We start from the raw sequence: 13,949 nt of genomic DNA on the forward strand, positions 1-13,949 counted from the left end.
AATTTATTCCTTCCCCAAAGTAAGCATTTTTAAATAAAGAAAATATAAGTAAATTCTGTGAAATTCAGCCTGTTTCCATTTATCCAGCTCTATGTAATGGTACACTTTCCAGAAATACCTTCCTCAGGGCATAATGTTTATAACTTGTATGTGTCCTGGATGTGGCCTAGTGTGTCATCTTACTGTGGACTGCTTCCGTAGTTTGTTCAAGTTCTTCATCTCCAGTCGGGGCACCATCCAGCTTTATTCATCAAACATCTGTTAAGAGCCTACTACAGGCCAGGCGTGGTGGCTCATGCCTGAAATCCCAAACACTCTGGGAGACTGAGGCAGGTGGATCACTTGATCAGGAGTTCAAGACCAGCCTGGCCAATATGGTGAAACCTTGTCTCTACTAAAAATACAAAAATTAGCCGGGCGTGGTGACAGACATCTGTAATCCCAGCTATACAGGAGGCTGAAGCAAGAGAATTGCTTGAACCAAGGAGATGGAGGTTGCAGTGAGCTAAGGTGGTGCCACTGCCCTCTCAGCCTGGGCAACACAGCGAGACTCCATCTCAAAAGAAAAAAAAAGTAGCCTGCTATATGTCAGGCTTAATATGCTGGGCACTGGGGATAACAAGATAACTGTGACTTTCTCCTGCATGCTAGGTCAGGGGTTGACCTGGGTCCATGGAAGCCCTCTAGCATCAACAGTGAAAAATTACCCTGTTCCTTCGAAATATACTCAGTGTTAGGACATTCATACCTTTCCTTTAATAATTTGAATTCTCTTGAAGCTACCATTCTATTTACACTTAGATGGATTTGACCGAAATGTGAGTATCTAGAGTTAAGGTTTTTAGTGTTTCCTTTGGGTCACAGACTCTTAGGAACCAAATTATTTGAAACTCTCCAGAAGAATGCATGTGCGCGCCATTTTGTAACTTTTTTATGCCACATAGCTGTAAATCAAAAGAATTTTAAGAACCAGTGCTTTAGAGACTTACTTTTACTTGGGGAGAAAGAAATGTAGGTCTAAAATTATTATTGTGCTAATAGTAAGGGATCCTATGTGGGGCTAGTTGCTTGTTTGTAGTTTTGTCTTTATTTTCATTTTGCTTAAAATCCTCAAATCTAAGAGACAGACTTACATAGCAGAGTTGCTTGCCTTTATATAGCTTATTTCAGAAGTTAGGCTACTCAGGAAAACACTACATTGGCATGTAGTGTCTGTAAGTTGAACCGAATGGAATAATTTGTTTTTTCTAGTTGTAAACATCGTTTATAGTCTGTTAGAAAATAGTTATGCTGCAAAGCCAGATAATACATGACATATATATTCTATATAGCACTAAGCACATGGTGCATTTGGTAAATGGAACAAATGAAAATATTTTGAAGAGCTTATAGACTTTTAGTCTGATATCTAAAACCCACAAGAAAATGGCACAAAGACTGGATTACTTTTACTGCAGTATCTCAAGTAAAACTAAAAGTAATGACATTTATTTTGTGTGTGTGGTAAAAGCACGTAAACATTACCGTCTTACAAGCTCTGTTGTGGTCTCTACAGGGAGAAAAAAAAATGACCATTTTAACCATTTTTAAGTATATAGTTCGATAGTGTAAGTATACAGTTCAATAGTGTTATGTATATTCATATTATTGTAAAACAGCACCAGAGCTTTTTCATCTTGCAAATCTAAAACTCTACACTTATTAAATAATAACTTCCTTTCCAACTCCTCTAGCCCCTGGAAACTACCATTTTACTTTCTGTTTCTATGAATTCGATGTCACATATTAAATACTGCACATAAATAGAATCATATAGTATTTGTCTTTTTGAGGCTGGCTTATTTCATTTAGCGTAATGTGCTCAAGGTTCATTCATGTTATAGCATGTGACATAATTCCCTTCCTTTTTAAGGCTGAGTAATATTTGATTGTATGTGTACACCACATTTTGTTTATTTATTTGTTAATAGACATTTGGGTTGGTTTCACCTTATGGCTGTTATGAATAATTCTTTTATGAGTATATACCCAGAAGTGAGATTGCTGGATGATATGGTAGTTCTATTTTTAGTGTTTTTAGGAACTTTCTTACTGTTTTCCAAAGTGGTTGCATCATTTTACAGTCCTACCCACTATGCACAAGTTCTAACGTATTCACATCCTCTTTTTCTTGATAGTAGTCATCCTGATGGGGGCCAGGTGATGATAACTCATTGTGGTTTTGATTTGCATTTCTCCAATGAGTAGTGGTGTTGATCATCATTGTATATGCTTCTTGGCCATTTGTGTTACATCTATTTTTTTTTCAAAGCACAATTTAAATATGCACGGACATGCCATTCTTTTACATGTACTTCCAAATCTTGTACTAGCTTTTTGTGAACATTCTCTAGTGACATGTACACCTACGATGTGGCAGTTCCCTAAAGGCTCTAAAGGGGGATTGGGGCTATAAAATAAATATGTTAGAAAGAGACTTGACAACTGTGTAAGTCTCCATGTTTGACACCACTCATGCCATTGAAAAAGGTATCTTAATGATGTCAGACAATAGGATTTGATAGGCCAGTGGTCATTTGCAGTCAAGAGTATTAGCCAAAACAGCACAACCTGGCATGTGACATGTAAAGTCTAATGTAAAATAGGAATTTGCAGTCTCAAGAAGCCACAGATTGAATGTGAAATAACAGCATGCAACTCCCCTGGAACTGTATGTTGAATGATTCGTAATAAATGCTTTTCAGTTAGGACCTCTTAAGAATTTTCCCTTGTTTGCATGCATAGTCATGTGTTGCTTAACAACAGAGATACATTCTGAGAAATGTGTAGTTAGGTGATTTTGTTGTAGGAACAAAAGAGATACATTCTGAGAAATGTGTAGTTAGGTGATTTTGTTGTAGGAACATCACAGAGTGAATTTACACAAACCTAGACGGTATAGCTTACTACACACCTAAACTATATAGTATGGCCTGTTGCTCTTAGACTGCAACCTGTACAGCACGTACTGAATACTGTAGGCAATTGTAACACAATGGTAAGTATTTTGTGTACCTAAACATAGAAAACATACAGTAAAAAAAAAAAATGAAATATTTAAAATGGTTTACCTCTATAGGGCACTTACCATGGATGGAGTTTGCAGGACTGCAAATTGCTCTTGGTGAGTCAGTGGGTGAGCAGTGAGTGAATATGAAGGCCTAGAGCATTACTGGACATTATCGCAGACTTTATAAAATGCTGTCCACTTAAACTATACTACATTAATTTTTCTCTTCAATAATAACCTTAGCTTACTGTAACTTATTTACTTTATAAACTTTAAAATTTTTTTTTACCTTTTTGACTTTTTAAAATAATGTCTAGCTTAAAACACAAACACATTGTATAGCTCTATGAAAATATTTTCTTTATATCCTTATTCTGTAAGCTTTTGTCTATTTATTTATTTATTTATTTACTTTTTGCTTTTTAAACTTTTCTGTCAAAAACCAAAACACACACATATTATTAGCCTTGGCCTACACGAGGTCAGGATCATCAATGTCAGTATTTTCCACCTCCGTATCTTGTCCCACTGGAAAATTTTCAGGGGCAATGACACACATGGAGCTGTCACCTCCTATGATAACAATGCCTTCTTCTAGGGTACTTTTGCAGCACCCACCTGAGGCTGTTTTATAGTTAACTTTATTATTATTTTTAAGTAGAAGGAGAAGTATACTTTAAAATAACAATGAAAATTATAGTAAATACATAAACCAGTAACATAATTGTTTATCAAGTATTATGTACGGTATAGAATTGTATGTACTATACTTTTATACACCTGGCAGTGTAGTAGTTTTGTTAACACCCTAGTGCATTGCACTGGGATTTATGACAGTTGCAACATCACTGGGCAACATGAATTTTTCAGCTTCATTTTAATCTCATGGGACCACCACCATATATGCTGTATGCTGTCTATTATTGACCAAAACATCATTATGCAGATATGGCACATGATTGTATTATCTTGTGAGCGTACTGTTGACCAAAAGTGTATTTTAATTTTTAACACGTTGATTTTTTTTTTTTTTTTAGAAAAAAGGTTTTGCTCTGTTGCCCAGGCTGGGTGCAGTGGTATGATCTTGGCTCACTGCAACCTCCACCCCCTCCTGGATTCAAGTGATTCTTCGTGCCTCAGCTGCCTGGGTAGCTGGGACTATGGGCACATGCCACTATGCCCAGCTAATTTTTGTATTTTTAGTAGAGACGAGGATTCACCATGTTGGCCAGGCTGGTCTCGAACTCCTGGCCTCAAGTGATCCCTTGGCCTCCCAAAGGGCTGTGATTACACACATGAGACACTGTGCTTAGCCTCATTCTATCTTTAGTTGGAGATAGTTAGTGAGATATAATACAAGAATATTGTACCCCTGGCCAAATGCTGTGTCCGATTTCCCATCTAAGTGCTTTTCTGCTAATCTTAGAAGGTTTATGTCACCACTGCCTGGGATACCAAGAAGAAAGGCCTCTTTCAAAAATGGTTTCCCGGCTGGGCACAGTGGCTCACATCTGTAAACCCAGCACTTTGGAAGGCCGAGGCAGGTGGATCACCTGAGGATGGGAGTTCGAGACCAGCCTGACCAACATGGAGAAACCCCATCTCTATTAAAAATACAAAATTAGCTGGGCGTGGTGGTGCATGCCTGTAATCCCAGCTACTTGGGAGGCTGAGGCGGGAGAATCACTTGAATCTGGGAGGTAGAGGTTGTGGTGAGTCGAGATTGCGCCATTGCACTACAGCCTGGGCAACAGGAGCGAAACTCCATCTCAAAAAGAAACAAAAAAAAAAAAAAAAAAAAGAGAAAGAAAATGGCTCACCCCCTAAAATCAGAGCTTTTCCCTTCTCGGCTCTCATGCTGTATCTCTGGGATCTAGTTGTCAGAAGTATAGCCCACACAGTGAGCTATTTTAAAGAGTGTAAAATATTTTTATGTGGTAAATATAAAAGGGAAGTAAGTTACATGTAAGCAAATCTCATGTTATTTGGATAGCCTAGGATAAATTTAAAACATAATAATTTTCTTCTAAGTAGATCCTGGTTAACCACTTCCTTGTAGCCTGAAACCTTGGGATTGCTGAGGTATCAGGTCCCTTTCCTATTTTAGTAGGTTCAGCTCTCTTCTGGTTATTTTATTTTTTATTTTTTCACCCCATGATATCTAGACTGTCTCATGGTTATTTTATTGCATGCCCCCAGATCCACAAGTGAATTTGGAAAGTGGGCCTTTGGCACACTTTTTATGTTGTGAACTTTTAAATTACTAAGTACAATTTTTTCTAAGGTGAAAATAACCTGCCTTTTGTGGGGAGTGGGAGACTGGAATAATAAGGAGGAAGAAGAAATAATTTCTCTATATTTAAGAGGTAAATGACAATTCCAAGATTGACCTCAAATTATTTATTTTTGACACAGTTTCAAAGGCATATCACTTGCTCGTATAGATGAACTCAATATTCTCTAGGGCTTTCTGAATACGTAGTCTTAATGGGTTTTCATCAACACTGTTTATTGGAAATACAAACTGTTTATTTTATATTTTTTAATGTGTGTTACATTTGAAACCTTTAAAGAATGGGAATTCATGTACATGATAACATGGGCTCAATCTCAGTTCACTGCAGCCTCTGCCTCCTGGATTCAAGCAATTCTCATGCCTTAGTCTTGCTCATAGCTGGGACTACAGGGTGCACTACCATGCTGGGCTAATTTTTGGCATTTTTAGTAGAGACAGTGTTTCACCAGGTTTCCCAGGCTGTTCTCAAACTCGTGGGCTCAGGTGATATGCTCACCTTAACCTCTCAAAGTGCTGGGATTACAGGTATGAGCTGACCATGCACAGCCAAATGCTGCTTATTTTTTAATAGAGTATATATCAAAGCAAAGACAATGCAAATGGTGCTCAGAGGGACTTGTAGTTGTTTTCACTATCAGCCTCTTTGGCTCCAGAGGTATTAAATACTGTCAGGTTTTTTTTTTTTTTTTAATTTTAATACTGTCAGTCTTTTTGACTCAACTCCAAACAGATGAATTTGCTGGAATTAGTAGGTTTCTATCAGATACTTTTATATTGGGTGCCAGTTACCAGTTAAAGAAAATAGTTAGCAATTTTTTTTTTTTTTGAGACGGAGTCTCGCCCTTTCACCAGGCTAGAGTGCAGTGGCGCAATCTTGACTCACTGCAACCTCTGCCTCCTGGGTTCAAGCGATTCTCCTGCCTCTCAGCCTCCCGAGTGAGTACCTGGGATTACTGGCATGTGCCACCATGCCTGGCTAATTTTTTTATTTTTAGTAGAGACAGGGCTTCCACGTGTTGGCCAAGCTGGTCTGGAACTCCTGACCTCAACTAATCCACCCGTCTTGGCCTCCCAAAGTGCTGGGATTACAGGCGTGAGCCACTGCACCTGGCAATTTTTTTTTTTTTTTTTTGAGATGAAGTCTCGCTCTGTCGCCCAAACTGGAGTTCAGTGGTGCGATCTCAGCTCACTGAAACCTCTGCCTCATGGGTTCAAGCGATTCTCCTGCCTCAGCCTTTTTTATTGTATTGTGGTAAGAACATTTAATGTGAGATCTACCTTCTAAAAATTTTAAGTGTACAATACATTATTACTGTTTTATGTGATGGGATCTTGCTGTGTTGCCCAGGCCATTCAAGTGCTTCTTGTGCCTCAGCCTCCGAAGTAGCTGGGATTACAGGCATGCTTGAAGTATGCAAGTAAGAAGTACTCTGTTTTGTTTTTTTTGAGACGGAGTCTTACTCTTGTGATCCAGGCTGGAGTGCAATGATGCGATCTTGGCTCACTGCGATCTCTGCCTCCTGGGTTCAAGTGATTCTCCTGCCTTAGCCTCCCGAATAGCTGGGATTACAGACGTGTGCCACCAGGCCCAGCTAATTTTTCTATGTTTAGTAGAGTCGGGGCTTTTCCATGTTGGCCAGGCTGGTCTCGAATTCCTGACCTCAGGTGATCTGTCTACCTCGGCCTCCCAAAGTACCGGGATTACAGGCGTGAGCCACCACACCTGGTCAAAGTATTGTACTCTTAAACGTGGATATACTATTTTATTTTTATATGTTATATTGATTGTGTCAAAGATATTGTACAATATACTATAATTAATACATACAATATACTGTAATTAATAGTGATACAGTATTGCAACTGCCATTAAAATGATGTTGACATCAGTGTGTAATTTTATTGCTAATGCTTTTCCTTTTTTGGAGAGAGTCTCACTCTATCCCCCAGGCTGGAGTGCAGTGGTGCGATCTTGGCTCACTGCAACCTCTGCCTCCCCGGTAGCTGGGATTACAGACACCTGCCACCAGGCCTAATTTTCATATTTTTAGTAGATATGAGATTTCGCCATGTTGGCGAGGCTGGTCTCAAACTCCTGACCTCAGGTGATCTGCCTCCCTGGGTCTCCCAGAGTGTTGGGATTTTAGGCGTGAGCCACCAAGCCTGGCTGCTAATGCCTTTCATATTTTATTTTCAAATTTGCCATTTAGAAAAATCAGCTGGGCACAATGGCTCACGCCTGTAATCCAAGCACTTTGGGAGGCTGAGGCCAGCGGATCACTTGAGGCCAGGTGTTTGAGACCAGCCTAGGCAGTGTGGCAAAACCCCATCTCTACCAAAAATACAAAAAAAATTAGTGGGGCATGGTGACACACGCTTGTTATCATAGGTGCTCAGGGGACTGAGGCATGAGAATCACTTGAGCCTGGGAGGTGGAGGTTGCAGTGAGCTAAGATTATGCCACTGCACTCCAGCCTGGGTGACAGAGTGAGGCTCTGTCTTAGAAAAAAAGAGAAAAATCTCGTGTATGTCTGGAAAAATACGATTTACTTAAATATTTCCCAGTTATTTGCAGAGGAGCTAGAGAGATTATTTATTGATAATAGGTGACTCTTTATTGCCTTTTAAAAATATTATAAATTTCTCCAGCCAAGTTTATTTCTTAACCTATTTTTAAAGTACTTTAGAATAAATTACTCAATTAAAATTTCTTCTAAATTACTTTTATTTGTAGGTTGAACTTTCTGATGTTAGCTAGGGTGGATCTAAAGCTACCACTTCAGCATCAATAGCAAAATCGATGTGGCAGTAATTCCTACTGATACTCCCATATATATAATTTATAATTTATAATTAAAATATTATAAATATAAATTATAAAAAATATGATTATATATTTATAATTATACGAATAGTTACTATTATATTTTAAATTCTTAGTATGTATGAAACACATTGCTAAGCCATAGTGTAGAATAACAATAAGAATCTTAAGAAGTAGATACTATTATCTCTATTTTACAGATTATAAAACAAAGGTTTAGAAAGGATACATAACTTACCCAAGGTCATACATTTAGTGAATGATAAATTCACTTAATTTACCCTAATCCTTATTATTATTATTATTTTTTTGTTGGGGGGGGATGGAGTTTTGCTCTTGTTGCCCAGGCTGGAGTGCAATGGTGCGATCTTGGCTCACCACAACCTCTACCCGCTGGGTTCAGGCAATTCTCCCACCTCAGCCTCCTGAGTAGGTGGAATTGCAGGCATGCGCCACCATGCCCAACTAATTTTTTGTATTTTTAGTAGAGACAGGGTTTCTCCATGGTGGTCAGGCTGGTCTTGAACTCCTGACCTCAGAAGATCCGCCTGCCTCGGCCTTCCAAAGTGCTGGGATTACAGATATGAGCCACTGCACCCAGCCTATTATTATTATTATTATCATAATTAGTGGTGGTGGCCATAAGCTTTTTGTCAGTTTCTCTTCTTAAAACCTGGGTGCTCCAAAAGAACTGCTTCATTCTTGATAACCACTGGACAGTTGTTTATAATTATTTTGGAGCTGCAAATCCCTTTGAATATCTGATAAAAGCTCTAAGTCTTTTCAGAAAAATACATTGTATACAAATTTTTGCATACAATTTCAATTTGCATATACCTCTTGAAACCTATCTGTAGATCCTATAATAGTAATCAAATTTCAGTGAGTATGTAACTCACCTGGATTCCTTGTTAAAATATAGATGACCTATTCTCACTGCCCAAAGTTTGGTGCATTAAGTCTGAAGTTGGACTTAGACTCTGTCTACTCCTCTCTACTCCTTCCTCTTTTCTTTTTTTTCAAAAAGATAGGGTCTTGTTGGGCTTAAGGCATCCTCCCACCGCAGCTGGAATTACAGGCATGTGCATGGCTGGAATCTGCCCCCTCCCCCCGCCTTTTTTTTTTTTTTTTTTTTTGAGATGGAGTCTAGCTCTGTCACTGAGGCGGGAGTGCAGTGGCGCGATCTTGGCTCACTGCAACCTCTGCCTCCCGGGTTCAAGCTATTCTCCTGCCTCAGCCTCCCAAGTAGCTGGGATTACAGGTGCCTGCTACCATGCCTGGCTAATTTTTGTATTTTTAGTAGAGACGGGTTTCACCCGTGTTGGCCAGGCTGTCTCAAACTCCTGATGTCCTGATCCACCCGCCTCAGCCTCCCGCAGTGCTGGTATTACAGGTGTGAGCTACCGCATTTTAACAAGCACTTTAAGCACTTCACATGCTTTAGATGCAGGATGTTTTAATACCGCACTTTACAAAGATACCCCGAGATTAAGAATTTGCTTATTCTACTTCTGTTTCAGAGCAGCTATTACAGAGCATGTGTTCTAAATGTTCTAAAGTAGGTCTTTATTACCAAGTGATTGTACAATATTGCAATTGCCATTAAGAATGATGTTGACATTAATGTATAGTTTTATTGCTAATAATTCTTCTATTTTCAAATTTTCTGTTTAGAAAAATCTCATCTGAAAAAATACAGTTTACTTAAATATTTCCCAATTATTTGCAGAGGGTCTAGAGAGAGTACTTATTGGTAATCAGTGGCTCTTTATTGCCTTTATTTTGAAAAAAAAAACACAAAACAATAGAACTTTCTTTGGTAGATTTATTTCTTAACCCATTTAATGTGGTTTAGAGTAAATTCATCATTTAAAATTTTATTTTAAATTATTTTTATTTGTAGGATGAGCTTTCTGATGTTAGCCAAGGTGGATCTAAAGCTACCACTCCAGCATCAACAGCTAATTCAGATGTGGCAACAATTCCTACTGATACTCCCTTAAAGGAAGAAAATGAAGGATTTGTGAAGGTTACAGATGCGCCAAATAAATCAGAGATAAGCAAACATATTGAAGTACAGGTAGTCCAAGAAACTAGAAATGTATCTACTGGTGAGTGACCCTAGTTCTTTACTTACTAGGAAAGTATTCAGTAAACCCAGATAATGTGGATATGAGAAAATATATCTTTGCGGGTGTTGCCTGCTTTGTATTTATAAAATAGGCGGATATAGTTGGCCCTCTGTATCTGTGGTTCTGCATCTGTAGATTGAAAATATTTGAAAAAAAAAATGATAGCTGTGCCTGTACTAAACATGTACATTCTTTTTTCTTACTATCACCTAAACAGTACAGTATGACAATTATTTACATAGCATTTACATCGTATTAGGTATTGTAAGTAATCTAGAGATGATTTAAAGTATATGGGAGGATATTGATAAGTTATATGCAAATACAATGCCATTTTATATAAGGGATCTGAGCATCCATGGATTTTGGTATTGAGATGGGTTCTGGAACCAATCCCCCATGGATACTGAGATAAGACTGTACTTAATTGTATTCAATGCTTAAAAGAGGTAATGTTTAATTAGTCTTGGAGAGAAACTATTGGGGCCAGGAGTTGGGGGCCAGGAGGTCACAGAGCCTAAAAGACAGGAGGACAGTTCTTTTCTGTCCCCTGTCTTAGTTTAGTCTTTGTCTTTAGTTTCTTTAAATTCCATCTTTTAAATAAGAATGAAAGCAGGGCCTTAGATACATTGCACTGTGTGTTCCACGAAACACAAAGGAAAACTGTCTTTGGTTGCTTATTAATTTTTGATATGAACTGTTCACTGAATATATGATATATTGTATAATGCTGTATTTCCTAAAACCCAGTCTTGTACATTTTAAAAAAATGTTCAAATGATACCTTTACAACTGTAAAAACAAGATTTTTATATTGGGGTACTATGTAATATATGTATTGTTTATTTCATCATGTCCTTTTTTAAGGCTCTGCTGAAAATGAAGAGAAGTCAGAAGTTCAAGCAATCATTGAATCTACTCCTGAGCTGGATATGGACAAAGATCTCAGTGGATATAAAGGTTCAAGGTAACACAAATGTCAGATGAAGACATATTCTGCCTCCCCACCCCCAACTCCCATAAACACTGTTCTCCAGTCTCTGACTGGACAAAATGGATTCAGATATTTTGTTGAATAAATGTTAGTGTTATATTCTAATTCCTATTCTTAAAACTGGACACTGTACATGGTTTAAATTTTTTGTTAAATGTTATCTTTGTAGGATCATGAATTAGGTGTATGAGCAGGAAGGATGGTGTCTTAGTCTATTTTGTACTGCTATAGCAAAATACCAGAGTGGGTAATTTATATATTTATTTATTTGTTTGTTTGTTTGTTTGTTTGTTTTGAGACGGAGTTTCGCTCTTGTTGTCCAGGCTGGAGTGCAATGGCGTGATCTCGGCTCACTGCAACCTCCGCCTCCTGGGTTCAAATGATTCTCCTGCCTCAGCCTCTCTAGTAGCTGGGATTACAGGCATGAGCCACCACGCCTGGCTTATTTTGTATTTTTAGCAGAGATGGGGTTTCTCCATGTTGGTCAGGCTGGTCTCGAACTCCCGACCTCAGGTGATCTGCCCGCCTCGGCCTCCCAAAGTGCTGGGATTACAGGCGTGAGTTACCACACCCAGCCTTGTTTATTTTTTTTTGAGACGGAATCTTGTTCTGTTGCCCAGGCTGGAGTGCAGTGGTGTGATCTCAGCTCACTGCAACCTCTGCCTCCCAGGTTCAAGGGATGCTTCTGCCTCAGCCTCCCAAGTAGCTGGGATTATAGGCACCCACCACCACGCCCAGCTAATTTTTTTTTTTTTTTTGTATTTTTAGTAGAGACGGGGTTTTGCCATGTTGGCCAGGCTGGTCTCGAACTCCTGAGGTGATCAGCCTGCCTCAGCTTCCCAAAGTGCTGGGATTACAGATGTGAGCCACTGCACCTGGCCAGTTTATAAAGAACAGAAATTAATTTTCTCACAGTTCTGGAGGCTAGGAAGGCCAAGATCAAGGTGCTGGCAGGGTCAGGTGTCTGGTGAGGGCTGCTCTTTGCTTTCAAGTTGGTGCCTTGTTGCTGCATCCTCTGGAGGGGAGGAACTCTGTGTCCTCACATAGCAGGAGGACAAGTGAGCCCTGAACACTGGATAAAGCCTCATTATTTTATAAGGACCCCCATCCTATTTATAAGGAAGAAGCCCTTATGGCCTAATCACCTCTTGAAGGCCCCATCTTAATACTATCACATTGGCAACAGCTGAATTTTATAGGGGACGCATTCAAACTATAGCAGATGGGGAAAAAAGACAGCCAAGACATATCCCATACTTTCTGTAACTTGAGGAAACCAAGAAGCAGGAGTGAAGGAAGTAACAGAGTGAACATGGCAGGGCTGGCAGCAGTGCTACTTTGAGGGCATGAAACAGACCTTTGGCTATGGAGCACACTTATTTTAGGGCCAGCGGCAGGGGACTCCAGCCTGCTGGACACTTCAGTCCAGCCCCCTCCTGACTGGGGCTTGTTACTCACAGGATTGCATTGTGCCAGCCACTAACTTGGGGCCAGGGCCCCTCCCCCCTAGCGCTTACCTTGAGTTTGTGCACGTTTCTTTCTGGGTAGGTTCAGAAGATGATTTCTTTTTTATGTGTACATATGCTAAATAAATGTAATTTAAAAAACAAAACAAAAATGTTTAAATAAACTTTTGTACCTTCCCCTAGATCAGGAAGAGAGAATGTACTTCCATTTTGAGAACTGTAATGATCTCATTATTGGAAGAAATTAGTCTCATTTTAGTATCATTTTACATAGGAAGGCTGTTTAGTGGTAGGAAGAAGATGGTTAGGTATCAGTGGTAGGAAGAAAATGGTTAGATATCATTTTTTTTTTTTGAGATGGAGTCTCGCTCCGTCACCTCGGCTGGATGCAATGGTGCTATCTTGGCTCACTGCAACTTTCACTGCCCCCCCCCCCCCCCCCCCGAGTTCAAGCAACTCTCCCATCTCAGCCTCCCAGGTAGCTGAGACTACAGGCGCGCAACACCCCACTGGGCTACTTTTTGTATTTTTAGTAGAGACGGGGTTTTACCACTTTGGCCAGGCTGGTCTTGAACTCCTGAGCACAAGTGATCTGCCTGCCTCCCAAAGTGCTGGGAGATTAGACGTCATCTTAATCAGGATTATCCAAAATTCATTGATGCTCAAGAATGTCAGACAGGAGCTACTGCCTTTCTTTTCATTTCTTCCATAAAGTTTATCCTTTAATTAATTAATGACTATAAAATAAAGCCATTTATTGATCTCTGTTAAGCATTGTGCAGTACGTTATAGCGGTTAAAAGCAAAGACCCTAGAGTAAAACTGCATGGGTTCAAATCCTGTCTTGGATTTGAATCCTAGGTATGTTTTCTCATCTATGAAACAGTGTTGTGTTAATGCCTCAGATAGTTGTGAAGATTAAATGAATCAATATATGATAAATCATTGCAAAATGCCCCATTCAGTAAATGTTAACTAGTACTGTTTTCATCATGATTTTATATAATTTGATCCTAATTACAACCTTATGAGGTAGATTTTTTATGCTTATTTTATAAATAAAGACACTTAGAACTTGTTCAAGTAGCTTGTCCCAGATTACCAGGCTAGCAAGAGGTGGACCTGGGATTCAAATCCAGATATCTCTCTCTCTCTCTCTCTCTCTCTCTCTCTCTCTCTCTCTCTCTCT

At 39.2% G+C, this 13,949-nt stretch overlaps 1 protein-coding gene across 6 annotated transcripts in view; it reads left to right on the plus strand.

The window, feature by feature from the left end:
- The window catches only part of SPAG9 (sperm associated antigen 9), a 163,585-nt gene that overhangs the window by 92,620 nt on the left and 57,016 nt on the right, over nt 1–13,949 (plus strand). For all 6 annotated transcript variants that reach the window (XM_023204508.3, XM_023204514.3, XM_023204511.3 and 3 more), the window contains 2 exons: nt 10,073–10,280; nt 11,169–11,268. In XM_023204508.3, the coding sequence (XP_023060276.2) occupies nt 10,073–10,280; nt 11,169–11,268 (308 nt within the window). The remainder of the gene's footprint in view (nt 1–10,072; nt 10,281–11,168; nt 11,269–13,949) is intronic.

Source organism: Piliocolobus tephrosceles, chromosome 16 (assembly GCF_002776525.5).
Source record: "Piliocolobus tephrosceles isolate RC106 chromosome 16, ASM277652v3, whole genome shotgun sequence".
Taxonomy (NCBI): domain Eukaryota; kingdom Metazoa; phylum Chordata; class Mammalia; order Primates; family Cercopithecidae; genus Piliocolobus; species Piliocolobus tephrosceles.